Raw genomic sequence first — 27,998 nt, 5'->3', positions numbered from 1 at the left:
AAAGCTTAACAGTGTGTTTCATAGAGGCAAAGCTTTGCGCACTGGCTTTGGTGGGTATGTAGAGATGGTCTGAATAAAAAATGGACACATTTGACTATGTGTGTACATTTATACATCCCCATAGCTATGTGTCCACCAGAGTCAGTGATTTCAAGTCCTTCTGCCATTTGAAGGATCTATGATTTGTTTCACATTAAATGAATTAGAGGACATTTGCTCTGTGTAAAATCACAGTACATTGCATGCTTATGATATCATGAATATGCCAATATTAAGTACTCGTATGAGTTTACATTACACATACATGTGTAAATGAATGGGGTGTGTGGTGGAAGACTAATATAAAACCTATCCTTACCAGATCTGATTCCTGTCTGAAAGCTCTAGATTCTGTACAAACACTGGTAATAATAATAATAGTAACTTTATTCCAGCTACAATACCACAACCAAGATGTCACATGGGTATGGCAGATAAGACAGACAGATTTCTTCTGAGATGCTTTTGAATGCATCCTGGCAGGGCTGACTCAACCCTTTAGCTTTCCAAGGAAGATAAACTGCTTTCCAGGAGCTTCACTGTATACAGGTTATTTTTAAGCAGCTTCCTTAATTAAGGCTTATCTGCTGTGTGTGTAATTTGCAGTTGAACAGCCCTTGTCTTTTTTTTTGTGTGAACAGAAGTTTCCATCTGAACAATCTGTTTCTCACCCAACTCATTGTTATACAAAATGACACACATGCTATATAGATACCGTATCCTATCCCAGAAGTAGCTGCAGGCTGGTAGCCTGAAAATAAGTAATTTAATATAAGTCATTTAAAACACCTGGGATGCTTCAGTGGGAAAGGACTGAGTAGAAATGAGAGCCACAGTTGGCACAGACAAACTATTAGTACGTTTCTTTCATCTATGACCTTAAATTCCACCTCTTATTTTCCAGCCTCATGTTTCTTACCTTTTATATCTGAAATTATGCTGAAAGCATCCTGTTGGAAATACATTTTGCAGTATCAGGCCTTGCGATCTGGCAAGGACTCGGGCTGATGTCATCCCAATGGGGATAAGAGCACAATGATGTCATCAGAATAGTAAAGGTCCCTTTTAGCTCTGTTGTGTAGTAGGTGCAGGTGAGAGACTTGAGCCTGACCTCCCTGAAGAGAAAAATTGCTCTCCCATGCCTCCCAGGGCCAGCTGGCAGTCACAGCTCTGTCAGAATAGCCGGAGGGCCAACCCCATGTCCTGCTGCGCCCTGGCCTCCTGCTAGCAGCGGGAAGGAGATAAACCTTCGCAGGGCTGCACAGCCCAGATGACAGGGTAACTGCTCTGGAGTCAGAAGTGCAGGCATGCAGCAGGCCACGCTTCATGATAGCTGTCCTGGTTGGTGGGAGGTAAAAGCAGCAAGGCCAGTGGCAAGAGAAATCTCCCTTCAGTGAACAGTTTTCACCTTTTTCCAGGGATTAACAATTTTTTTCTCATTCACAAATGTTTTTTGGAGGAATCTGGCATATGGGACTGGACCTTTAGGGTCTCATAGTTACCACTGTATTGTCTTTCCAGTCTCCCAGTCTTGCTGCTGTCTGAAATTGGCTGCAGTCCTTAAGGACAGTCAAAACCTAGGGCATCTAGGTGGAGCACAGTGCTGCAAAGAAGCATCTAGCCCATCTTCACCATGCTGTGCCTACAGTGTAATGCAGGCCAGCTCAGGCTCCCCTCAAACCAGCTGGTGTGAGTGTTAGCAGCTAGGCTGCCACAGCTACACAGGACTTCCTGCAAGCTGCAAAAACCTTGCCCAAGGAGCAGGATGGATGAGCCTGTGCAGAGCTCTGCACTACCTTGGCAGGGTCACAGCCGTTCTGGGAACACACCAGCCTAAAAGGTACTTCTGGTTCGTTTCCATCCCCTGAAATAGGCTGAAAAGCTCACCCCAGATGCTGAGTAACACAGAGCAGAGTGAGCTATGCAAGCGAGAGACATGCGTGAATGGTTCCAGCATGCTAACGTCTGAGTTGTCTGTACACATAACCATCACCTGCTCTCTGACAAGCTGAGACGAGCATGAAAGCCCACTTTCGGTACCACGTCACTCGTGTGCTTGGGGAAGTGCAGCCGTAACTGCTCAGTTGCACCCCTGTGACAGGTACAACAACTGCTGTGTCCCTAGGCATGGTCAGGAGCACGGAAACTCCTTGTGCTGAGTTCTGTGTATTAGTACCAGTTGCATATTCATTTGCAGGCTTTTTTACTCCCCCCCTGCCCACCTCCTCCCAAGTCATTCTGGGGCCTAGTCTCACTGGCAGGATGACTTCCTGCTGTACACAGACCCACCCTCAGCCTGCAAAGCTGTGTGGAGGGGCTCTTTTCCTCAATGTTTGGGATTGCTCACTCTTTGGCCACCATACCCACTCAAGCTCACCATATCCACTGAAGCTTACCCGTCTTTACCTGGGGCACCACCCTAGCAGAGGTAGGGGATACAGTGCTCACTGGGGACCTGGGGGGGAGACAGTGGGTATCACTTCTGACATCCCAGTGACCAAGCGTTTGGTTGACCTGCTTCACCATGTGGAAATGATCCCTTCCAGTCAGTTTCCCAGTGATTCCTGTCAGTGTGGCCAGTCCTCTGCCCCCTTCTTCACAGGCGTGGTGTTTCCATTGCCACATGCGTATGCTGCAGCAGCTTCTTCTCCCTTAGTCCTGCCGTGCTCTTTCTGAATGTATTTATAGTCTGTCCCCTCTCTCTGCTCTTCTGGTCCTGGGCCTCTGCCCAGATGGCACCTCTCACTTGGGGCGGCCGAAGAAGTGCTCTCCTCCTCCCAGCCAGGAATAAATGCTTGCTATCTTTCTCAGCCAGCTCCTTTTCTCTCTTTTGTGACCTGAGCCAGTGTGGGAAACCAGGTGCAGACAGCAAAGAGGCCAGTGCCTCTGCTTCCCAGTAGCTCTTTTGAATGCTTCCCAATGGGAATATTAATAGAACAGTGTCCTTTCATCAATGTGTAGCCGAGCTGTTACTTGCCCAAGGACTGCTAAATTATTGGGGTGAAGTGTAGCATGTCCTATAGATTCAGTGGGGGTTTACAAGCCAAGCATTATCTGTCTGCAGCAGACCAGCGTGAGGCATAGGCTCCTTTTTGGTCCCATTTAAGATTGTAATGCAATGGCTGAAGTCTAAAAAAGCATGAGGAATGCCTGCCCTTTGTAGCAAGGCTGAATTCCCCCCAGTAGTCAGAGAAATAATAATAATAATAGTAATCTGCTAAAATTGGAAAGACTGATATCTATCTGCCTATTATTCCTTCATTGAAACCGTGAGTGGCTAGCAGAGGCAAAGTGCTCAGAGTGCTTGCGGGCAGGGCCTTTGGAGGAGTTCATCCTGCGAATATCCATGGGTTTCTGACAGCATGCATCTGTGGTGGGGCGGGCAGCAATACAACTCTCTGTTGGCACTCCTGAGCCAAGAAGCTATAAAGGACAAAATGTGCGGTGTCATTATAGTCACACACCTGTGAAACAAGGTGTCATTAGAAAGAAACAAAGACTTGAAGTCAAAGGTGGGTTTGGAAGGACTGTGAAAATCCCCCTCAGGAGAGTGTTTGGAAAACGAGTTGGGGAAAAACAAAAATGCTGAATTTCAAAATGGGTGGGAAAATAAATCATGGGAATAGAGACAACCCAGCTGGTGCAAGCCTTTCCACACAGCCAGTGTGCTTCCATCACTGCTGATGGAGATGATGAGGTGCTTTCAATTCCCTTTACAATACCCTCCCCCATCCCCCACCCCATCCCGTGTCTGTCCAGCCCTAGGATGAGGTTAGAGCCACCCATACCAAATGGAAAGGCTGCTTTGAAAGTTGTCACTGGTTAGCAGGAGGGGGGAAGGTGGGACGTTCCTAGTCAAACCAAAAGCCTGGCCTGCACCTGGAGAAATCTTAACTTATCTCCCTGTTCTCTCCTCTGCCCTCCTCCCTTGTTCTTCTTCAAAGGTTGAAAAAAATGAGGACGGGGACCAAAAGATTGAGCAAGATGGCATCAAACCAGAAGATAAAGCTCATAAGGCAGCCACCAAAATCCAGGCCAGCTTCCGCGGACACATAACAAGGAAAAAGCTCAAGGGCGAGAAGAAGGGAGATGCCCCGGCCTCTGAGGCTGATGCCGCCGACAAGAAGGAGGAAGGCCCTGCTGGCGGAGCGGCCGAGAACAAAGAGAGCGAGGCTCCCACTGCCACAGAAGCGGCCACCGCTGACAGCGCCCAGCTGGAGGAGGGCAGCAAAGACAGCAGCGCGCCAGGGGAGGAGAAAAAAGGTGATGGAGCTGCCGACACAGGCTCGGAGCAGCCAGCCCCACAGGCTGCCACTCCTGCTGCCCCCTCGGAGGAAAAGCCCCCTGCTGCCGCCGAAACGGAAAGTGCCACTAAAGCTTCCACTGACAACTCGCCGTCCTTGAAGGCTGACGAAGCCCAAGACAAAGAGGAGCCTAAACAAGCCGACGTGCCTGCTGCTGACACCACTGCCACCACCACCCCTGCCGCAGAGGATGCTACTGCCAAGGCAACAGCGCAACCCCAAATGGAGACAGTGGAGAGCAGCCAAACCGAAGAGAAGACAGGTGAGTGAATGACTTGCTAGGGAATGGGCCTCCCCAGAAATGGGTGCCACCCTCAGTCTCTTAGGGACGCGTCTGAGGTTGGCCAGCGAGGGCTGTTGTGGGGTCGGCCTGAGGGTTAACAAGGGAATCCCCTTGCTGGGTTTTAGGGGTGGGGTAAATGGCATGCTCTTGCTTAACAGCCTCTTCCCTGCTTCCCAGCAGCTTTTGGAAAGACTACACTTCCTCTCAAGCCTCCTCTTCCTCTAGGTGGAGGTGCCATCCAGCCCAATTTTCCATGGTGGTGGGAGTATCAGCCAGCTAGGAGGCTTGAAGGAGCCTGCAGGAGCTCCCCAGGCTCTGCACAGGCTGAAAGGGAAGATGAACACTCCCACGCACACTAGCAGAGGCAGCCCCAGTGGGGCAATGAAACAGCCTTAGCTGATACCAGCTTACCGAAGGCTGCCAACTTGAGCTGAAAATCTCACAAGGCAAAAGCTATCTCACGCTGCAAGAGGACAGTTAGCCTTGCTGGTGAGATGGTCAAGAAGGACCAAAAGGTTCTTTTTTTTCCATCTGCTTGTAAATGGATGAGATTCCTGATACAGCCACATCCTAGTCAGGAACTTCTTGTTTTCAGCACTGCTTATAGTTTCATTCACATCACTACTTTCAGCCTTTGTACTTGGGGTAGCCCCTGTCAGCCACACTTGCATGAAGCTTTTAGACATGTCAGCTGGGTCAGACCCACATGGTAAGAGGATCAGGTAGGGAAAAGGAAGATTAAAGGCCCCGGCAGCTCAGTGACTGAGGACAGAAGAGAGGCCTGAATGCAAACAGTCGCTCTAGGAGGTGTTTTCAATTCTTTGCTCTTGACTGAGTGCAACTCTGCTTAACTACTTCCCCTATGAAGAGGTGAAAAGTTTTGAGAGGCAAAAGCGAGCATTTTTGACAGAGGCTTAGTGTTTCCAAACAGTAAAGAAGAGCCATTTCTGAACTGTGATCCTAAGCTGGGTAGAAAATGCATCAAAGACCTGAGGATACTTTTGCTCTTGTTCTTTACCCTCCTTACAATATAAAAGTAAGAGAACATAAATTAAAAAAAAGGCAACATCAGAGGAAGGCTCCATGTGAAACTCAATAACTGCCCTCCACATCCATGATACATTCATCTGTACAGGGCATTCTGCAATCATTAGCTTGTTGTGGCAAAAATGTGACTTATCACCTTGATATTCATAAGCAGCCTTATGTAAACGTTACAGACCTTCAGCATCCAAGCCTGTACTTAGTGATTTTTCTCCATAATTTCATTTGGCCCACTGCTTCTCTTCCAGAAATTATAATTCCCACTCTCTTATTAGATTTCCGAGCTTCATAGATAAGTCAGGGCTTCTGGTGACTGTTCTGCTCAACACAGTGCACATGTAGGAAAGAGCAGATATACAAAAGGACACATAGGTACTGGGAGAGGTGCTCATGCAGAACATTTGTGATTTAAGGCATGGACAAGGGGAGTGGCCTTCAAGAGCGTGAGTCTAAACTGAATGTACACAACAACAAAGGGTTGCTGGTTTTACCTCCTTTCATGTAAACGTTCCTAGAGATAAGTCTTTAAATTACATTGTCCAAGTTGTCTTTCTGTTGTCCAGGTCTCCAGCCCTTTTTTCTTACTTTGTGTGATGAGTTGAATGACAAAATATATGTCGTGTGATTTCCAAAATCTAATTTGCTATGCTGCATGCTGTACTTGCACTGTTTTTATGCTTGGGCAAAGGTACAATGGCAAAAATAGGACAGAATTAATCAGTGTTTTGGGATCCCCTGTACACAGAAAAATGAGTGCTAATTAACTCTTATTTAAGATTTGGGGTGCATTATTCCTAAATGGGATAGTGTTTCTACTTTGGATTAATGCTTTATTTTTCTTACAATTAATCTGCTGTTATGGATAGAAGTAGGAAGTTCCTAGTAGCAAAGCTATTTCATTTGCTTAAATTTACCTGTTTTAAGAGACCAGTCATCAAAAAATGGTTTAGTTCTATACTGTCTGCTTTTGTTCACTCTAACATCATTTGAAGTGACCAACCATTCATGGGCACATCCTTTAAATTGGACGTTTAAGTGCATGATTTAATATGCATTTTCACATGATAGAGTAACTTATGTAAGTATCTACCCAAAAGAGTAAGTTGGAAAATCTACCATCAAATATAAATTTAAAAATGAGTTTTCAGTGATTCTTTGAGTGTCTGAGGCCAGTATGTGCATCTACTTATACTTATTCTATATGCATGCAGTAATACTCAAGCTTACCAGTGTTTGCAGAAAGCAAACATGGAAGGTGTGTGGCCACAGCCAAACCGACAGTCTCTTTAAAATGTTAATGAATATAGATTTTTTTCCTAAATTGCTATTCTAGTATGATATCAGCCTTCCAGTCACAAACTCGAACAGCTGGGTAAGTGCCCCCTGAGCCATCCAAGAAAGAAATGCAAAGAAGATTAAATCGGCCTTCTTGTCCATCTCTCTGAGGATCCCAGGTTTTGTTCTGCAATACACTTTACAGTGTATAAGTAAGAAACTGCTTTCTCCTTAAAGAGTATTCCACAAAAGAGCATCAACACAGTATAAAAGTTCCCACAGACAGGAAATATTTCCTGACAAAAAGCCTGTTTTCTTTTTCCCATCTTCATCCTGTGACTCCCTCTCATTTTTTTAAACCTCTCTGTTTCTCTCTCGGTACTTGCTCTTTCTGTAGACTTACAGTCATTTGCCATATCTCAACCTTTCTCCCAGTCATTCCCCAGCAAACAGCACTGGTGGTAGCTGGCACGGCTGCGGTGGTTTGGTCATTCACGAGAGAGGGAGGGCTACCAAACATCTGCCACTCCAGTACTCCTCCAGCCTAGGGACAGATCCTCTTTCAGCTCCATCAGTCCCTTTCTCCCAGAAGTCATCCCCTTGGCTTTCAAAGGTCATCTCTTATCGGTTCTGTGATCGAAGACTGGCACAGTAGTATGTGGTGTCAGGCTGCCAAAAATAAATCGAGTTGGCTCCTAGCCAGTGTCATCGGTTGGCTGGTTGCCACGGCACGCTTGGCTCCTACTACCGTGAGGCCTGCGGACCGTGCTACTTTGGTCAGGTGGTGTTCATCTGCCTTGAATTTTACTACAATGGCTGTATCGTGTTACCTGTGAGTATCTTCCCTGGTGCAAAGACAAACAAAAGGCAAGGACACCTTCATCTGAGGGCAGGACAGAAAAGACAGGAAGAGGGGAAAGGAATAACATGCCAGATAAGGAGAAGTGCGTGGTTTTTATTGTTTAGTATTTGATGTTTGTGGAGTTGGGGAGAGGCCAAGTGATACTAACACCAGTCACTAATTCCCCTGACAGCCCTCAGCTCTCCTTGCTACTCAGTTCCACATACTCTACCTGCCTGTTGGGAAATGGCTTCAAACAACTGTCCTGTATCTAGTATGAGTTGATCTGGAACCTGGGAATTCCCAGGTGAACAGTAGGGCAGTTTCTAAGGAATCCTCCATGTGTCCAAAAGCACATGGAAAAAGTAGATGGATTCCAAATTGAGTAAACATGAAAGGAGACAGTGGGCTTTGGTCAGCTGCAATGGGGATTGGTTTAAGAAGAACAATCTCTTAGTTCTCTTTACTCCTTTTGGTGGGTGACTGGCATGCCAAGAAGGTCTTCTCTTATCTGAGCATCCTGGCCAAGACTTATGTTTATAGGCACTCTTGCTATGATCCAGCTTTTGCCTCTTTGGCGTTGGTATTATGCGTTAGAGAGGCTGCCTTAAATGCCAACCTATTCAACAGGACAAAATTCAAAAGTGGTAGGAGGGAATTTATATGGTACCTGTGGATGAGGAAGTGAGACTTATTCTGACCTAGGCTGCATTGGCTTAAATCCGAAGAGTCGCCATTGAAGCCACTGGAAAGAACTTACATTAGTGCAGCTTTGAAGCACGATCAGCATCCAGCACAGCAGACTATAGAAGAAGATGGGCTACCGTGCGCCTTGTGGGGAGGAAAGGAGGTGAATGTCACACAATGTTAGATTCACTTTGTACTTTCCCAGGTTTTTGAGTCTCACCTCCAAATTTGGCTAGCTCTCACATCAAAAGCACCCTCAGATTGTCAGGTAAGAATACAACAAAGCCCAGAAATGTGAAAGAGTAAATTGTGCCTAAGGAAACAAATGGATCTTCTTTTGTTGGGAAATGAAGAATGCTTTCTCTGGCTCGATGAAATAGCTTTACAATGGAGCAGTTTCACAGCTGAAATGAAAAATCAGCCAGATGACAATTGCTTTGCATGTGAGTGTGCCAGCGGTTCCCCCAGGGCCCTGTATCCTGCAAGCAAGGAGCACTGGGAGGCACCATTTTCTCTTTACTTCCTCAGAGGGATGAAGTCCCTACAGATCCTTTTTCATGGTTTAGAGTTGAATCAGTTCTTTGTTTTCAGTTCAGTTAGCATATTGATGGAAGGACAATACTTGCTGCACCCTGGGAGCGCTGGCTATATAAAGATTTGGAAAGGGGGACTGTCTATTGTCATGTACCAGCTAGAAGGTGCAGCCTGCGCTACGCAAAGGGATAGCGGTTGTATAACTGGAATTTTAGTCTTGACCCATGGGTAGCTGGCATGAGACAGAACACCCTTGCTGCCATTCCTGTTTCACAGGTGCTTATCTCTGCTGCTACATCTGGCAGCCGAGGAGAGCAATGCAAATACAGTAGTCTTCCTGCGACTGCCCCAGAGGGAACAACTCAAAGCAAGCATGCCAGCATTTTCTTGTCTGTAGTACTACTCCAGCAACAAAGCACGAATGTAAATGTGATTCAGGTTACCTGCAACCAAAGGTGTCAGAGTATGTGCCTAGACCTCAGTTGCTCTGAATTTTTTAATCTTTGCATTGTGTCTACATAGATACAAGCATTGCCTGTGCATTTCACAGCCTGCTTTGCCTTGGTGCAAGTAGCTGTGTGAGGGGCAGGGTGAGGAAAGTGGAATGTCATACTTTCCCAGAGAACAGGAAAGCTACACATTGCTTGCTATGGGTACAGGATTTCCTCCTCTGTTGCAGTGAAATACTGCCTCAGGTCCCATGTGTGCCTCAGGTCTGCTATTTCCTAATGAGGTGAGGGCCAGCTTGCCCCATATAGGTTGGAAATTATAAGTGGGCTAATGGTGAAGCTAGTGGTGAATCAGGATAAATGGTGGGCTAATGGTGAAGCTAAGTGGGCTAGTGGTGAAGCCAAGTGGGCTAGTGGTGAAGTAGGACCTGACCTCTTCTAATGAAATCTTATGTGGCACTAAGCATACTTACAGATGACAAAGTGTGGGCTTACTCTGGAAGAGGAGAGCAAGTAAACCACTGTTTTGCACCTAGGAGGTACTGGTTCTTTTTGGACCTCAGTAAGAAAGGCATGGACACTTAAGGCTGTTTAACTTCTTTATTTTGTGAAGGATGGAAATTATAGGAAAGGTGGCAGGAATCTTGCATCTCTTCTGATGTTGGGAACCGCAGCTGTTGCAGTATTGTCTGAGCCTCTCCTCACTGATCATGGTGTGCTGCACAGAGTTCATGGTGTGCATGCAGAGTTCATGGGGAAGCTGGCCAATCTAATTCTTCTTCACACCTTCATAGTATTCTTCCAGCTGAACAAAGCTATCAGTCTTGAACTTTCTAGATGGTATACCAAGGTTTTCTGAGAGCCTTACGCTCTTATACATCACTGTGGGAAGGAGCTCTTACAAGCAGTACCTACAGGTGGTGTTGTTTAAGGCAGTGCATAGTATATGTCACGCTATGTGCTCATGTTGAGTAGAGGTCACTCACGCTAACACACAGCTGTCTACAGCCAAGGCCGATGGTTAAAGTCCACCTAGATTTTGCTCAAAATCACTGTCTCCTTGTTAGAATGTTTTTCACAGCTGTCCACTCCAGCCACACTCAGAACAGCTTCAGAAAATGCTCTGAAATCCCCACATGGGAGGAAGGCTTTCTGCCATAACCAAATTTTCTTCTGAGAAGGGTTCAGATAACAGGCCAGTAAACAGAACAGGCAGGGGGAGAATGAAATTTAAGTGGCAGCTGTTTGCTGTAGCTGCCAGCAGTGCTCTGCACCACCACCAGTGTCTTTACACTCGGATCAAGTAGGCTGAACTTTTCAGACAGATTTAAGCTTGCTGAGTATCAGCTGGGATTTACAGCTCCAAGGACCAGCACTTTAAAGGTAGCAGAACTGACTCTGTAGTACAGATGACTGCCATGTGCAGAGGAAAGGGGCTGGAAAAGTTCACCAGGTCAGCACGATCAGATTAGTTAGACATTCCTTGAGTGCTGTATTATAGGTGCATTAATACTGGATTATCAGTGGCAGTCCAGCGATCACTCCCAGCCTCTGTGGCAGCTCCCTGGACTCTGGCAAGGTGAAGTTGTGCTCCCAAGGGCCCATGCAAATCAGGTAGAGGAACAGAGGAATTGCTAAGCCAGGTCAGACCTCAAATCCATTTACAGTACTTCTCTAGCAGTAGCTAGACCTGTAGACTTCTATGCGCAGATTTGGGATTAACTACTTCTCTACAACTAGGACTCATCCCTATCTTCTGCTGCCTGGGATTTGCTTTCACAGTTAACACATAATGAGCTGTCTCTTTTGATACCAACCATAACTGTGGCTTTATATGGCATATATATATAAATATGATATAGTTGATTGACTGTCAACAGCTTCTCCAACTCCAACTGTACAGTGGCCAGAAAGTTCACCAATGAATTGCCACCATTGCCTTAAATATATTTCTGTACTAGTCCTACGGCACAGAAAGAGCAAAAGCTTCTCATAGCCCTACTTTATGCCATTGTTTATTGTCTATAGCATCATATAGCATGCTCAAAGGCACAGAGAACATAGTATACCGTAGCCCTTGCTGTTCATCTCTTCCCTGAAGACAACACAAGCAATGATTTCAGTTGCATTTTATATGAAGTGATTCCTCTGCTTTTTAGAATCTTTGTTGCTCTTCTCTGCAAATCTTTTAAATCTGCAAGTGTCCTTTATGAGATGGGGTGACAAACACTGTACACGTTAGTCAAGAAAAGGCTGTACTTGTATACATGTATTTCCAGAAAGGCAATATTTCTTCTGTTTTACTCCTCATCCCAGTCCTCAGCACACCTACATCTTTGCTTTTTGAGGACAGCTGCCCAATGAGGACTGATGACTGTAATGACACCCAGGTCTGTTGTGGACTTGGGAACTCTCCTCTTTGAAAAGGCAGTGCACAAATATTTTATTCAGCCCATGGCAGTGGCCTAGAGAACATGTAGAAATGTAGGCAGTCACTGGAAGGTTACAAGTCAAGCCACTGGCATCAGCTTTGTGGGGTAGGTTCTGCCTGCAGTTCTGGACCTCTGGTAGACCTGTGAAGGACCAATGTGTGCAAGCTCAATTCGAGTGGGTCTTTAGCTACATTCATGCTGCAAAGCTTGACTTAAAGGAGAGCTTCCGCATTCCCTAGCTTTCCTCTCTGATGGTGCTGAATGGCAGAAAATAGAGGAGACACAATGTATGGGGGAGAACTGGATGATGGAGAGTGCTGCTACTGTGTGCTTAGCGGCTCTCTGCAGGGAAGTCTGGCCTGGTTTTGCTGGTTCCTAGAACTGTGACTTTCTTCCTAGTTCTGCATTCCCTGCTAGAGGCTCCTTTTGCACACCCCTTAGCTCTAACAGCCTATACCATACAAAGGGCCTTGGCTTTGTCAACACCAAACATGAATGCAATCAGTGGAAATGTTTCTTTTTTTCTTTCTGTGTCCTTAGCTACATCACTGTCAGCATGGGACACTGGAACGGAGCTGAAAATCTCAGCTGAGGTCCTGGCAGCCAGGAGCCCGTGTTGGACACTTGCCCTTTGCAGGGCTGCAGAGTAGTCAGGGAAAGAACGATGGAAACCTGGACAGGGCCCAGAGTTATAAAGGAAAATGCTCTCCTCCTAATGACAGGAAAAGTGAGACTTAAGGTTTCATGTAAATAAGTCATAGATAAAGGTCATAAGGTCCCAATTATGCGGTGTTCAAAGGACCACACACTTCCCAGCTGTACCTTGAGGCAATAGCAAATGAGTCCTCTTTTCATTAGGAAAGCAAGCAGAAGGTGGAAGACACTATTCAACCTCTCCATTTCCCTTCAGCAAGACACAGTAATTGGGAATGCTAGCAATGATAACCAGACATTACCTGTAACCTACAGGGCTTAATGAAGAAGAAAATCTCTCTGACATTTGGAAGAGCATCTGAATCCCAATGCTGGAGTGGTGCAGTGCTGCAGAACTGTAGCTGACAATGCTTGCACGTACAGGGAAAGGGATGGGATGGCAGGAGCAAGACCTGTGACCGGTCCTCAGGAGCATTCCCCAGTGCTGCTGACATTGGCAGAATTTTCTTAGCAGCTGTGAAAAATGTTTCAAAAACCTTACTGGATACCCATTCGAAGGGATGGGAGATGGAATAAAGTAAAAGTAATTTAAAGTTGGGATGGTGGGAAGTACTTTAAAAAAACCCAAACAAACAACCCTTTGCTGTTCTTAAAGGCTTTGGGCACCCATCGATTTGGAAATTACACAAGCCTCTAAGAGGGAGGTGTGGATGCAAACTCATGTGGACTAAGTCCATAACTGTGTAGTTTTTAAGTCAGTATGGAGCTCCATTCCATCACTGGAATGAAATGAAAAAGAAATTAAATGAAATAGAATGAAAAATTATGTATTCCAGCTTAGACACCCTGTCTTGCCTATCCCAGAGTTTCTCTTCCAAGCTCCCCCTTCTCCTCCCACCTTTTGCAGTCTGTTTGGAGGCAATTCTCACTGGCTGTAGCTGCAGCTACAGAGCTGAAATCTCAGCCTCGCTAACTTATGCAAGGCTAGGATTTCACCTATGATTTCAACATCTGTGTCATAAGCAATTCAGAGTAATCTTTGGTCATCAGTGCTGAAACAAGGGATATGCCACAAGAGACAAGCCCTGGGCTGGAACCTGCCCTGCTGCACGTGGGGAAAGATGTGCAAATTGAAGGAATCTGTGGTCTTAATCTTAGATCTGCTCACAAATGGTCTGTATGTTGTTCCTGTGGGAGGAACTGAGTGCAATATTGTAATATTGGTCTTTTGCTTTCCCTTGTGGTCAGAAGGAATGGAAATCCCCCACATCCATGGGTTCTGATCAGAGAACTGCTGTGAGGTTACCTTCAGTAGGGCTGCTACAATTTATACAAGCACCAATTCTGTCTGACCCCTTGTCTGCATTCACAGTCTGTTATTCAACCAGTTCACCAGTTCTAACCCTGTACCACACCTGCTCACTCCCTGCACCCATCCCATTGCACAGTTCCCAGGGTTTGGCATGGACAGCTTTGTGTCAGTGGAACTGGTGGGTGTTTGAGAGATCCTTCAGCAAAGTAAGCTGTTTTGGTATGTGTCTTTAAGCTTATCCATGGGGATGGAGGTATTCTTTGCACACACCCATCCCAGCTCTACTACCAAGTCTTTGTTGGGAGGCTTACCAGTGTGGCTAAACATGGTGCAAACATAGAGGCTGAACTTGACCTCTTGTCCATGAGACAACCTCTCCCAAATACACCTGAGGCCCAGGAGGAAGGTGAGGGGAAGACGTACACAGCACTGCTGCTGAGCAGTGGATGAACAGCAGACTAGTCTCCAGAGATTCTATCCCAGCACTGCTCACTCAGCTCAATAGAGAGACACAAGATGAGAAAAAAAGTTTCCTTTTGCCTCAAGCTAGAAACCTTCTTCATGGCTGAAGCCAAATGACTGAGAAAGATGGGTGGAGTCACCAATTTTTACATCAGGGACAAGGAGAAAATTCCAGCCATTCCTAACTGATGTAGCATGCAACTACTTCTCAACCTGTTTCTCGAAGGGCTTTGGATTCCTGCTGGGCTGGAATTTCTCTATGAAACTCTTTTTTTCACTAAAGAACCCTTTAATTGGTCAAAACCAGACATAATGTACCAGTACCAGGAGCAATGCAATTTGTAGATTAAGGTAGTAAGAGAAACCTCTGCCTGCTTTTAGAGAGGCTGGCATGGGAGGGTTAGGTACTCCCTGAATGGGAAGGAAGAGAAGATGGGCTTTTCCCTTACCCTGAGCAGCTGAAATCCAGAGAGCTATTGGATGAAGTTTCCCCTGATCCCCCTGGCTGGAGCTGATCCATTTGTATAAATTATGTATTTGCTGGAGCCAGGATGTGGCGTTTGGTCTCCCCCATTCCAGATGAGTGCCCTCACCACCAGTCTAGAGAGTCAATGTTTTACTCTGGCCCAATGAATATTTAATGATTTATGGAAGTGGAACAGCTCCAGGAGGAGAGGAAGAGTAAGAAAGACATGTTCATTCATGTGGATATCTCATGGCATCACTCTGACCAGCAGGCAAGACCCGTGCCAAGGACCTTTACAGCAAATAAAATCATCCGGAGGAGCAGGGGAGAAAGCATAAGCATGCCTCAGTGCAATTTCAGAGCAGCTCAGGCTTGGTGGGTTCATGCTTCAGATAAGGCCCTGTTGTCAGATAAGGCAGCTGTTGTCAAAATGATGGTGTCCAAGCCAAATGCAGGGACTGCTGCACCTCAGCCAAACCCTTAGAAACTCTGCAAGTGGGAGCTGTGGTAACTCGCAGCCTCTGTGGACCTGTGCAGAGTTGGGCTTCACAGCAGACTTTGGCTATGCATGAGATAGTGGACGAACAGCAACTTCTTGGCCCCACAGCTGAGGCAGGGCCACCTTGGGCTGGCAGTGTCAGCAAGGGGACAGCTTTGAAATATCCTTTGATGAGGGACAGAAGCCTTGTCATTGTAGGCTCACTAAGGGCTGTTTTAGCACCCCAACAGGGTACATTTTTCCACCATAGTGGACAGTGCTGAGGCATTTTGATTTTGCCATTGACAACGCTGGACATACCTGCTGCTCTGGGCTGCTAGGTGATTCAGAAGCCAGCATTGTGCTCTCACAGCAGGGCTGGCTGTGCACAGGGCACAGGGCTGCCTCCCTGTGCTCCTATGAGGTCTCCCCAGTATTTGCAGCTGCCCTGACAGGTCAAGGCCAAATTCGTTACCTGCCTGATTGAATTGTTATTGTGAATGGCCAATTAAACCGAGATGGCTTCTGTGGGACACCCACAATGCTTAGAAAGTTCAGAGGCTCAAAAGACCCTCCCCAACTGGGAGAAGGTTGGTTTTAAAAACCCAACCGACTGACAAACAAAGAAAAAAACCCAACCCAGAAAAATAATCCCAGATTGGAATTATAATCAGATTCACTGCTGCTGCCACCTTTGCAGGGAAGTCTGCCTCTGGCAACAAGAGTGCTGGTGAAAGGTTTTGCAGGCAGCTCCCTCCTCCCCTCCTGCTGTGCAGCTCAGGTCTCTGAAAGCAGACAGCACCAGGCACAGGGCTGCCCCACACCCTCCTTTCCCCTGTGGATGAGCTCTTGCCAGGGAGGCATCACCACACTTCTGCTCACAGAGGTTTCTTGAGGCAGAAGAGGTGACAATGTAGTCCGACCTCCCACCTGAAGTCAAGCTATGGCTTTTCTCCTCCCAGCTCTTAGGCTTTGTCAGAGGCACCCAAGGGATGAGGTGACAGACTGAGGAGGATCTGGCCTTTGCTGTATGAACTGGGGAGAGTGTCTGGCTGCCCTCCCTTGCAGGATAGGTGCTGTTACTCCTGATCTTTCCAGCCTTGGAGGGCTGTGAATTAAGCAGTCCCAGACAGGGGATTTGGAATACAGAGGGGTGTCTGAGCCAGCAACGCTACCCCATACCATCTCAAAGTGGGGTTATCCCCACAAATGCTCATTGCTAAAAATGCCTCTTCCTATGTCCAGGCTGTCATAACATACGTGATGACCTCCTCCTGTTGAAATGAAACACAAAGGCTCCCAGCTGCTTCACTGGGTGCAGCATTAAGGCTGAACTGCCTCCCAGAGAGCTGGGGCTGTGTCTCCATGCCCATTCTCTGCAAAACACATTGGGATCTGACATGTGTGCATATCAGCCATGCATATGGGAAAAACCAGTAATATCTTTGATGCAGAGAGCTAGTGTCATTGATGTTGGGACAGTTATGAACAAGATGGCTGTGGAAGGCCTGACAACAGGCACTTAATTCATTTTAGCATCCAATTTGCAGAGACTTGGTGGCGATGATGGACAGAAACAAACTAATGATCTCTAAATGAAATTTCTCCTTCATTTAAACACAAAATGGGAGGATGGCAAAGGGAAGAAAAAGAGACATTTTATATCCTCTCCTTGATTGTAATTCCCTGCCTTCAGCTAGATCAATATCATTTCTGCTGGAGATGGAAGCTGCCTCTGGTTTCCATGGCAATCTGGTTGTTGGAGGCTTGCAGGCTCCATGAATCCCCAATTTATCAGCCTTCTAGGCTTTAATAATGGAGACCAGCAGTCAGGCAGCTTATGAATGGCACATGTCTTTTGGGCTGGGGGAAGGGAGGCGGGAGCGTGGTTTGTAGTAAGGGCTGCAGCAATTTGTTTTCCTGCCACCGACAGCTGAAGGGGGAGGAGAAGGAGGGGAGGAGCAGTGCATTAATTCTGGATGCACTGAAGGAATTTCTAGACCTTTTTGCTGCAATTACAGAAAATTTCTTCCTCTGCCCTCCTTTTCCCAGGGAAACTTTGGTGGGGTAGGGGAGGAGAGCAGCCACACTGCCAGTCCTCTGTGATGAGGTGGGAGCTGCAGACGGCGAACCCAAAGGCTCTAGCACTCTGCACATTTCCCTCCTCTCCTTAACCCTCTTTATTTCAGGATCAGCAGTGCATGAATGCCAGCAGTCTGCCATGGTTTTGGGTTCATTTTTATCCCCCTGTGGATCCTACCACAATTGCCAGGCTGATCAGTGGAGCTCTAAGATGGACAGACCTCCGAGGAGCTGATCTGTCTGTCAAACTTCTGTCACTTGCTCTGTGCCTCTGCCAGACCTCTCCAAACCCAAACCTTCATCCCCAAAGTGCTGTAAGCATTGGTCCCTGAGTTAATTACTTTGCTAGAAATGTTCTGGCTGTACAGGAATCACTATCAGCCACTTCAATAAGGCTGCATTTTGCTCACTTGGCCATGATCTACTCAGGACATTTCCATTTCTTCTTCTCTTCCCTCTGATTTCTCCTCTGTGATCTCACCCTACAGAGGCTAAAGAATAAACAAGTTCGTCTTCCTGATACCTTTTTCTTCTGTCCCCTCACATGCCCTCTGTTTCTAAACCATGCTCCAAAACTTAACCCAGCAAGGGGGAATGTAACGATGGGTGATGCAGAAGAAAGCTGTTGCATGAGCTGGGGACATCCTGTTTTCCGAGGTGTATGCCAAGACCAGCTGCCAACTGTTACATTCCACAGCTGGAGACAAGTAAAAACCTCTATATTCAAGCTGTTCAAATCACAAGGCATTTAATGAATTAAGAAGAGTAGCTTTTCTGGTCTGCAGGATCTATGTGAAATCAACAGGGGCGGGGAGGAGAAGAATAAAGAACTTGTGGGTTATTTCTTCCTAGGCTTTCTTCAGATGAAGTAATGAATGCCTTCCTGTGATGGCTGTGGAGAGTGGAGTGCAGGGGAGGGAGGTATTGCTGAGATTACTGCATCTCCAGTGTAGGCCTGAAATTCGGACTTTGTGGCATCTCAGAAATCACAGGGCCAAAGCATCACACCTATGAAAGTGCTGCTGTGTGCAGAGAGTCTGGTGGAGATGCTGGGATGAAAAGCTGAGGTGACTCAGCCTCCTGGGTACACCACAGGCTTTTGTGTGACCACAACCCAGTTCTTCATACTTTGCTCACTCAAAAATCCAGATAAAAGCTTTTGCCTTCTTCACTGGGATGCCACAAGGATAAAAAGCTCCATGGTTATGAGTTAGGTCACTGTCGTGGCAATGAAGACCGGATAAATACTTACATTACTGGCCATCTGTAGCAATTTGGGAAGGTCACATTGGAGACAGCTTTTGATGTTCATAAAGGTCTGGGTTCATCATAAATGTCTGATCTGCATATTATATCCTGTTTTATCTTATATATCTGGTACCATCTGGATGTTGTATCTAAAAGAACCAGTATACTACCTTGCTGGAAAGTCAAGCAGTGGATAATGAAGGACTGTGGTCTGAGTGTCAGCAGAGGGATCTTTGACTCTGGCTAACCCTTTCTGAGGAGATGGAGAAGCAGGTAGCTTAGATCTTCTCCTGAAGGCAGCTTTTCTGCTCTTGAGCAACTGATTGGGAATCAGACCAGCTCTGACTTGAGCCAATGACTGGGGACCCTGCGCAAGTCACTGCTTCCAGGTGGGAGCAACCTGTCCTCCCTGGAGCTGCATCTGCTTCTAGCAATGACAGTGACCAAAAGAGAGGCATTGTTAAAGGAGATCTCACTGTCTGAGAACCTAACCACTTTGGTAGGCTTCTTCCAGCCCTGGCTGGATTGCAGTTTCCCAGTTGTAGGTACTGTGCACAGGAAGTTTGGGTCAAAAGTGCTGGTAATAGGCAAGAGCAAATGATTAGCCAGCAGTAGGCATGTCATTTGCCTCAGACCTCAAGCCTGGCTGCATCCATGAGTGTAGGAAGGAAATGTCAGTGGAAGAAAGGAGACCTGCTTCTTTGCCATTCCCCAGGAAGCAAAAATATTTGCCAATGTAGCTGTAACAGGGTTAACACCTCACATTCACAAGGAACATCCTCCCTTTTCTCTCTCCACCCTCTTCCTCCACCACTCCCATTTCTCTGGAGACCTCACTGCTGCTCCCTCCCGTCAGCCAAAGTTGGGGAGTTTCCATGGCAACCCGGCAGCTGGTGTCTAGACACTGTGAAAGATGCTTTGCAACGGAGCTGCGAGCCTGACTCCCCTCAGCACCCCCTCCCCAATGCACCTTGAGCATCTCTCCCACCGCTCCCTTCCGTTCCATCTACTGCACACACGGATGCCGATGCAGGGTGGGATTTCCATGGTGGTGCTGGGGGAAGAAAGGCACAGGGCAGAAGGAGGAGGGGGAGGAAAGCCCTAAGCCGCTGACTTTTCAGCCTGACAAAGCGCAAAGGCAGCTGGGGTGACAGAACTGGGGCTGGCTGTCCTCTGAAGGTTTAGCAGGATCAGAAAAAGTGGCAGCCATCCAAGTTTGGACCAAAGTCATCAGATATGGGACTAGCAGGTTTTTTTTTTTTCTCTTTGCTGGAGCACCTGAAGTTGGTATACGTGGTGCTGAAGCAAAGGTGAGGCAATCCGGGAACAGGAGGCACAAATTGCATGTACTATGGCCATGTTCACCTTTCTGTTTTAACTTTGCCTATGTCTTGACAGTAAGATTGTCAAGAACTTCCCTGGATCTCCTGTCTGCTGCTTGCATTGAGGACATCCCTTCCCACCACCTTTCTGCAGGATTTGCCAAGGGGATGCGGATCTCCCAGGTGTTATGTGCCAACCAGGACCCCCAGGGCTCACAGGAACCTGGTGGTACCCTGTGTCCATCGGTAGTGAGGGAGGGATTCACCAAGGTTTTGAGAGAAATCATGCAAGCCAGTCCCCTGCAATACCCAATTCCTTCCTTTCTTAGTGCTTTGCTGGGCCAGCGGAAATCTGCCAGTTTTCAGAAGCAGTGAGTGGGGAGGACGTAGGATTTTAGCACTGCATATGACGCATCGCAGGGCTGACTGCAATGGGCTAACTTGGAGCGGGAAGAGAACTGTAAAAGCAACAGCTCTGAACCTGAAGTGCCTTTCATTTCAGCAGTGTAAGACCTACCATCGTTTGCCTGGAATCAGCTTCTGGCTGGCTAGAAGGACAGATGGATTGGGACAGATGAATCAAGCTGTGAAGCCTGGATCCAGATCTGGATCCAAATGTCATTAAAACTAAGAGAGACTCAGGTCAGGGATTTTAAATGGAACCTTCCAGTGCTCCTTACCTTCCCAAAAATGCCTCTAATCAGAATTGTCTCTGGGGCAGACAAGGTCTACTTGTAATGACAGGAAAACCCATACTGATATTTGGGAGGAAAGAGGAGACCAGATGAGGCACAGGTTTTCAGTTCCATCTCTGACCAAACTGCAGTTGGCAGGGGACAGAGGGAGAAAGGAGCATGACAAATGCTGGAGAAAGAGCAGCGGCTGAGCAGATCTGGGCAACACTTTAGCATGAAGGCATGGGAGAGTTCTAGCTGCACAATCAATATCAGCAATAATTATGCAAACAGTGGGAAAGCAGCAAAAGCAAAATCCCTGCATCTGTAGTAGAATCCCAGAGTATTTGTGCAATTTCTCTTCTCTTGGCATCAGCTGTGGTAATTTAAAGATCTGCAGTGGAACAGAGACAAAAAGGAAAACAAAACCCAAGCCACCAGCCACAAAAGAAGTGAACAGCAGAGAGGTTGCTGCTACTATGGTCATAAGCTGATGTCTGCTCTGATTTAATTAATCTTGGCAAGTCAGACAGGAGCTGGGTAGGTCCCAAGAGACAGTGTTTTACCCGGAAATCCACTCAACCTAATTTCACTAATGTAGGGCAGTGGGGAGACTTGGAGAAGAGCCTGCACGCTCAGCCATTAGAGCACAGTGTAGGCAAAGGCAGCTGGAAGTACCACCAGCCAGCAAAACTGCTGCTTGCACGCCCGCTTCAGCGTTGCAGCAACCAGCGCTGCATATGTTCTGGGCGTTTGCTCCCCAGCAGGGCTCACAGACACGACTCTCACCTTTCCCAGGAAACAAATGAAGTCCTGAGGGGCAGGAGCTCTCAAAGACCCTGTTCCAGCAAGGACCTGTAGTATACTTCTTTATTCTTCCTCTTCCATGGGCAAGGCAGTTCCCTAGGAGGCACCAGTTGGAGCTGTAGGTGTGAAGCATGTCTCTGACACAGGCCCTTTGGTTGGGAAGCAAATGCACCTCTGCCTCTCCCACCACGCAGCTCTAGTGCTGAAGTGAGTCTGCACTTAAGTGATAAGTCACAGCTTAAGGCTTGCCGGAGGCTGCCCAAAAGATTTCTCAACTTGGCTGCTCCCCCATCCAGGGTGCTAGGTTGACCTAAGATTGGTTGCATCTCAGCTCACAGATGCCTCTGTGGCAAGAATATCCCATGTTATAGGATGATTTGGACTGTGGCAGAGATTCTGAAAGGCTGAAACAAAGGGCAAAGCTGCGAAACAAACTAAAATTTCAAAGCTACATCTGGGTGGGACCACAGGGCTGGTAAGACCAGGAGCAGTGCAAGCAATGACTGATGTGCATTAAAGCAACTGTGGGGGTGATGACTGCAAGCACAAACTAGGTGATTTTTGTTGTTGACCCTGTTTTGTTGGGGGTTTTTTTGGGGGGGTGGGGAGTGTAGCTTTTTGACTTAGCCTTTCTTGCTTTATCCTACAGGACAGACTCTATTTTTGGTGCCTCTTCAAGCTTCTTTTGCTTCATGCCACAGCTCAGCCTGTTTGTAGTTCTGTTTCCTGCAGGCATGCCCACATTGTGTTCTCATTTTGTTAGTTTGGGCTCTTCTTTATGCTCTGTTACCGGAACGTTCTAGAGCAAATATGGAGGTCTCCACCTTGGCTTGGTAAAGATGCAAGTGTTCCCAGGCTGCAACTCCTCTTGCCCTAAAATGGTCATCTAAATAGGTCAGGTTGATAGAGTCCTAAAAACATCGTGTTTATTTCCACTAATTAGAAAGGGAGCAGAGGGTGAGAAGATCAGCTGTAGATGACTGGAGTTAGGTGAGATGTCCATCTTCTCCCACTTCTACTTTCCCATTTCGTAATCTCTTCGCAGGCACCTTGGTGCTGCCCCAATCCAGGTCCATTTTAAGAAATAGCTCACTACCTCCTGCTTAGTCGCTTCCTTTCAAGTGGACACGGGGGACTCTGATCCAGCAGCAGGAGATCTCACAGTGCTGGTACATTCAGAAGGGAGGCAGCTTTAGACAGGCAAAAATTTGGTCTCCCAGGATGGCATTCTTTTGTTCCTCAAGCAGGGAACAGAACGTATTGTCCAAATGCCCTGGATTATCACCTGCTTTTTTGTCACCTTTTACCCCTATCCCACCAAAATGTGAGGCAAATGCAAAATTCCAGGACTGTACAGTTATGTCTCTACAACTGTCCACTACAAACCAACAGGTGTGACAATCCAGGGTTCAAGGAAGTGGGAAATTGAGCCTAGTATTGAGTAAAACACAGTGTAAGAAATATACTCTCTGATCCATGAAATTCCCAGGATAGCAAGCTAATAGTCTCCCCAGGGATACTCCTTTGCTGGGACGCTGAAAACTAGGTTGGAGAAAACCCCAGAGGACATACTGTAGACATAGCCTGCATCAAACAGACTGGTGAAAGGTGAGTCAGATAAACTGTCTCACCTCTCCTTGTGAATCAGAAATTGCTATTAACTGGCCCTGATGTCAGTGAGGTTGTCCTATGTTGCTCCTGTTGCACAGGGAGACTCCTCTTCACTGCTGTGATTTAGCAGCGCCACAGCTTGAACTTTATTTTTTATGCTGAATTGTTTATCATTTGTGATATCACCTCTTGCTGCACTTCATTACTGTATAATAACACCAGGTTGCTTCTTTTCCCTCATCCCAAAGATCAATGAAATGCTGCTAAAGCTGCTAGGAAATAAGATAGAGCTTAGCAGGGTACAGCAGTGAATAGGGCATATTATTGCTTATTGCTTCCACACCACACAAGAGCAGAGAGGGAAAAGAGGCTGCCTGAATCTTCTGTGATAATTCTCCTTCAGAAAAGCTGACCTCTTCTTTATACCTGGGACATCCACAGTCATGAAAATGTGCTGTTGTTCGCCCTGTGTTTGTATGGCTTGTATGGTTCCTCTCTGTTGACTTGAATATGCGGTGAAGTGTCTTTAAAACCTTTCTGCTGCTCCAGAACCTCAGAGGCAGTGCAGGCTATTTCAGCCGTGTCAGAAATCAGTGCAGTCTCCAGGCTGCTTCGGCAGAGTCATCTGCCTACCACTAACTGCTCCCCAGAGAGGAGCAACAGGGGCAGTGAGGCACCCTGGTGCAGTTGCTCTGCCAGCCAGGGATCTCTGGGCGCCACAGGTGCTCCCTGGAAATTAGATTTGCCACTGTGGTGAGCCAACAGGGAACAAAACATGGCAGAAAATTGTGTTTCAACCTGCCTGCTTATCCTAAGAGCAAGAACAGCAGGGGAAACGTTGTGAACTACCCTGTGTCACCAAGGTTGCCAGCTCCCCTCACCAAGGTTGCCAGCTCCCCCACTTTGAGCACAACCAGATTTCCTGCCCACCTCCCTAGGACAGTTTTCAAGAGACAGTTGTTAAGGAGCTGGACCACACTTTCAGCTGATGTAACAGGGCATCTGTGTGACTTAGCTGTTTCTCTGTCTTGGCCAAGGCACTCAGCAGCACAGCAGCCATGCAGGGCCTCCCAGCATCTATCCCTGTGCTGGCTGCATTATGGCCCCTTCTGCTGTGCTGTCCTGAGGAGGCTGTGGGGGATCTTGGCTAAAAGCTGTGCTAAAATCTTCAGTAGGAAGACACAGTAAGCTTTAAACATAATTAAATAGTCTCTGGGGCTTTTGTTCCTGAAGCTGCATTGTGGATCCTTTGTTACTCTTTCATTCACCTGGCACTTATGCACAGAACAAAAAAAGGTTTAAAATTCTGTCTTCCTAGGATCTATCAGAAGCTTATAGCAAAGTATGGTTTGCTGCTAACTAATGATAGTCTTCTGGGTCAAATTTAGGGATGGTTGTGTATTAGGGTTCTACACTCAGCTCCATAATTCAACATATTTCCTGCTAGGAGCGCCTCAGAGAAGAGCAAGATTAAAAGGACTCCTCCCCCTCCCCAGTGGAGTGTGATCAAGTCATTCAGGAAAAATACCAAAACGGCAGCAAGTTGGCCTGGTTTGCATTCCAGTGATACTTGCATCCTATTTTGTCTCTGGTTCATGGCTGCAGCCATACCATATGTTGAAGGAGTCCTAGAGTACCACTCTGTTCAGTATGAAGGAAAAGAAGATCCACAGATGTTTTTGCTGACAAGGTTTTGCAGGTGCAGGGGCTCAGGCTGTGGTAATGGGGCGTGGGGATGTTTCCACAGACTATTTTTCCCTTTGGAAAAACAACAGCCAGGTGTTTACTAAGACAAAAAGCATTTGAAGGTCCAGAAGGAGAGCCTTTAATAAAGGTGATTCAGGATAGGAAGCTACAGACATCTCAAAGGTGATCCATGTGGAAGTGGTGCCTAAGAAGGGAGGGAAGCAGGAATGCAGCACCTACTGCCAGTGTTGGAAGCAAATACAAGTCTGCCATCTGATGGCATCAAATGGACCAGGCCAAAATGCAACGTGTCAGTAAGGAAAGTTTCACATCCCAATGTGAATTCCCACTAATGCTAAACATGGGTGTGAGGATGCTATCCTCACAGACTAAACATTGACATGGTTAAGCTGACAGCATGGCCCATGGTGTGGAATTTGAATATGCCAAACTAGCTTTGTCCCAGACAGCTCCCAGACACAGAGACCCTGTTCTGGAGAGTTTAGCCATATGGACATGAGCGGTGTGGTGCCAGCTGGCCTCAGGGCCAAAGAGCAGCCCCTGGCCCATGTTATTTGCTGGTATAACATAATCTGATAGCACAGCAGAGAAGCCAAGAACTGTCCAGGGCCCATCTCCCCCCGTCCCCTCTGAATGATAACTGGAGATACCGTGATGCTACGGAGGTATGTCGAGTGCCAGCACTGAGGTATGTGACATATCAATCTTGTGGTCTGTCCCACAACACCCAACCCTTCAGCAAGTGCTTTTTTTCCTTGTTATTTATCCCAGATCTGGAGTGCTGCTGCTTGCTTGGCCTCTCCATGGTCTGTGTATACGTGTGGGAGGGGGAGTCAGGGAGGAATGGGGAGAGACAGGGATGGAGCGGACCAGCCACTACAGTGCCCTCAGTCCCTTGTGCATTATTGTACCTTACAGCCCCGCAGTGCCACGTGAACCATCACATTCACCTGTGAAAAGCAATCCATATGGTGCATAGACCTTAGCGGGGTTTCTGAAAGAGGCCCAGGAACATGTTAGTGTACCCTGATCTGAAAATGATGACAGCTGGTCAGAGGGAACTCAGGGATAATGAAATCCACCCCTCTGCAGTGAGAGGGGCCTGGTGTCTTGGGCTGGATGAAGCCAGCAGCAAGATCCCTCCAGCTTGAAGGGCACTCCTTTCATTTACCATGTCCCTCACAGAAGCCTCTGCTTTTCCTTTGGTTCTGATCTCCTGCTTAGTTCATTGATATAGGATTGCTCCTAGCGTGTTCCTGTTAACTGCTCCTGTGAATGGTGTGCCAAGGATGAGGGGCCTGATTGACAGGAAGACACAGCCTCTAGTTACAGTCAGTGCTTCCCCCGGGGCAGCTCTGCCTTCAGGAGAGCCCAGAAATCTAGAGATGTGACAATCTCACAGATGAAGGCTTCTGCTCCTGAAGGCATAGAGACACTTCTCTAGATGTCTGTTCAGTGTGAGAGAAGGCCGAGTTACAGCTTATAAAACTTTTCCTTACGGGTCTTGTAAGCTTCAAGCATGTGCAGAGCTTTCTCTTCAGTCTCTTTAGGTCTCAGCTGGGAGGATCTGCAGTGGTGGTGGCTAGGGGGAACGATTCAGCAGTGCTTGGCACAGTGGGCGTGTTCAATAAAAGGGTAATACAGGTGTCTGACACAGCTGGTAAGCCAATGAGCATGTCTGATAAATGGCAGTTACCTGCCACGTCAGCCGCAAGCTAGAGGGCTCCTTCCAGTTGCATGTGCTTTCTGATGGAGGTGAAGGTGTTTTATGAGAGCTACACACTTGCCTGCTGGGCTGAACCCCAACAAGTGCCAGGGACCTTGAGACCTCGGAGAGAGAAGCCTGAAGCTGCACAGTCCATCATGTGATGGCTGTGTGCATGTGTAGGATGCTCTAGATCATGGCTGACTAACCCTGGACCATCTCTTTCCCCACTAGATGCTGTAGAAGAAACCAAACCTACTGAAAGTGCCCAGCAGGAAGAGGTGAAAGAAGAAGAGAGCAAGGCGGACCAAGAAAATGCCTGAACATTAAGAAATGACTCCCCACTGCCCCTCCCTCCCTCCCCCTATCCTCTATCCTTCCTTCCCACCCCAATCTCGATCTCCCCCCTCCCTGCTCACATCTGTGAGCCTGTCCGTCCCTCTCCCATTCCCACTTAAACCCTTTTTCTCTCTGTGTGGCAAACATTTAAAGAAAAAAAAAAAAAAAAGCAGGAAAAATCCCAGTCAAACAGTGTGGCTTAAACATTTCTTTGTTTCTTGGTGTTGTTATGGCGAGTTTTTTGGTAATGATGATCCAATCATTTTGGGAAAATTCTTGCACTGTATCAGAGTTCTTTGACCTGGCGCGTGCGTGTGTCTGTCTGCCCACCGCGAGCGCGCTCTCTCTCTCTCTCTCTCCTCTCTCTCCTCTCTCTCTTCTCCAAGTGTGTGTGTGTGCAATGTTACGTTCATCCGAGGAGTCCAGACTTACCGAGTGAGTTAAAACAAAAGAGGAAAAATCCTTTTCTTCCTTTTTCAATGTGATGGAATGAACGAAAGAAAAGAAAGAAAGGAAAAAACAAACAAAAAAAAAGACCAAACCAAACAAACGAATGAAAATTCATATTAAACCCCAGTTTGTTTTCAGAACTAAAAGAACGAAATACAATGTGCCAATTAGCGTAATGCTTGGCTCCAGGCTCCTTTTTCAAACTGAACAATAATTATAATAAATGAGAATAATGATCATTAATACCACCGTGTCGCATTTCTATGCTGCCGTACATCTTTTCTGGCCTGCTGTCTTTGGTGGGCCACTTCCTGCATGGCCCCACTGTGTTCCTCAACCACCAGTCAGTGACTGACCACACTCCCTGGCAATGCTGAGGGGATTTTTAGGGGAAGCAGGCTTGGAATTTGAGTGAGGCGTTAGCACCTACTAACATAAATAACAAAGGTAGCAAATTCAATTTTAGGAAAGAAGAAAATAACTCGCCCACTAAGAGATTTCTAGGCCCTGATTTGGTGAAGCATGGTGACCTTGGAGGGATGAGCCCAGGCAGTCCCGTGGGTCCCAACAGAGGGACCATCTTTGGTCCATGCTGGAGGTCTTACTCCTGCCAAGGGGCCACACCAAAGACCATGACAGGACAGGGTCCTAAGGCCTGAGCTCGCCCTGGCAGCAGGGTGATGCTCACCCCACCAGGCTGGGGTTGGAGAAGTTGTTCAGTAACATAGCATGACCCTCCAAAAATGTTCCTTTTGGAAGAATAAATTGAGCCAATGCGTTGAGCAAATAGGCA

General features: G+C 47.1%; 1 protein-coding gene across 1 annotated transcript in view; it reads left to right on the top strand.

The window, feature by feature from the left end:
* The window catches only part of GAP43 (growth associated protein 43), a gene marked incomplete at both ends in the record, with an annotated part of 54,531 nt that extends 27,792 nt beyond the window's left edge, over positions 1 to 26,739 (top strand). Inside the window, 2 exons of the mRNA XM_084267301.1 lie at positions 3,984 to 4,605; positions 26,651 to 26,739. Of these exons, the coding sequence (XP_084123427.1) occupies positions 3,984 to 4,605; positions 26,651 to 26,739 (711 nt within the window). The remainder of the gene's footprint in view (positions 1 to 3,983; positions 4,606 to 26,650) is intronic.
* Positions 26,740 to 27,998: the final 1,259 nt, after the last annotated feature.

The sequence above is a fragment of the Gallinula chloropus genome, assembly GCF_964237585.1.
Source record: "Gallinula chloropus genome assembly, chromosome: 1".
Taxonomy (NCBI): Eukaryota; Metazoa; Chordata; class Aves; order Gruiformes; family Rallidae; genus Gallinula; species Gallinula chloropus.
The sequence above is the reverse complement of the archived record's forward strand: the minus strand, read 5'-3'. Positions and strand labels throughout refer to the sequence as shown.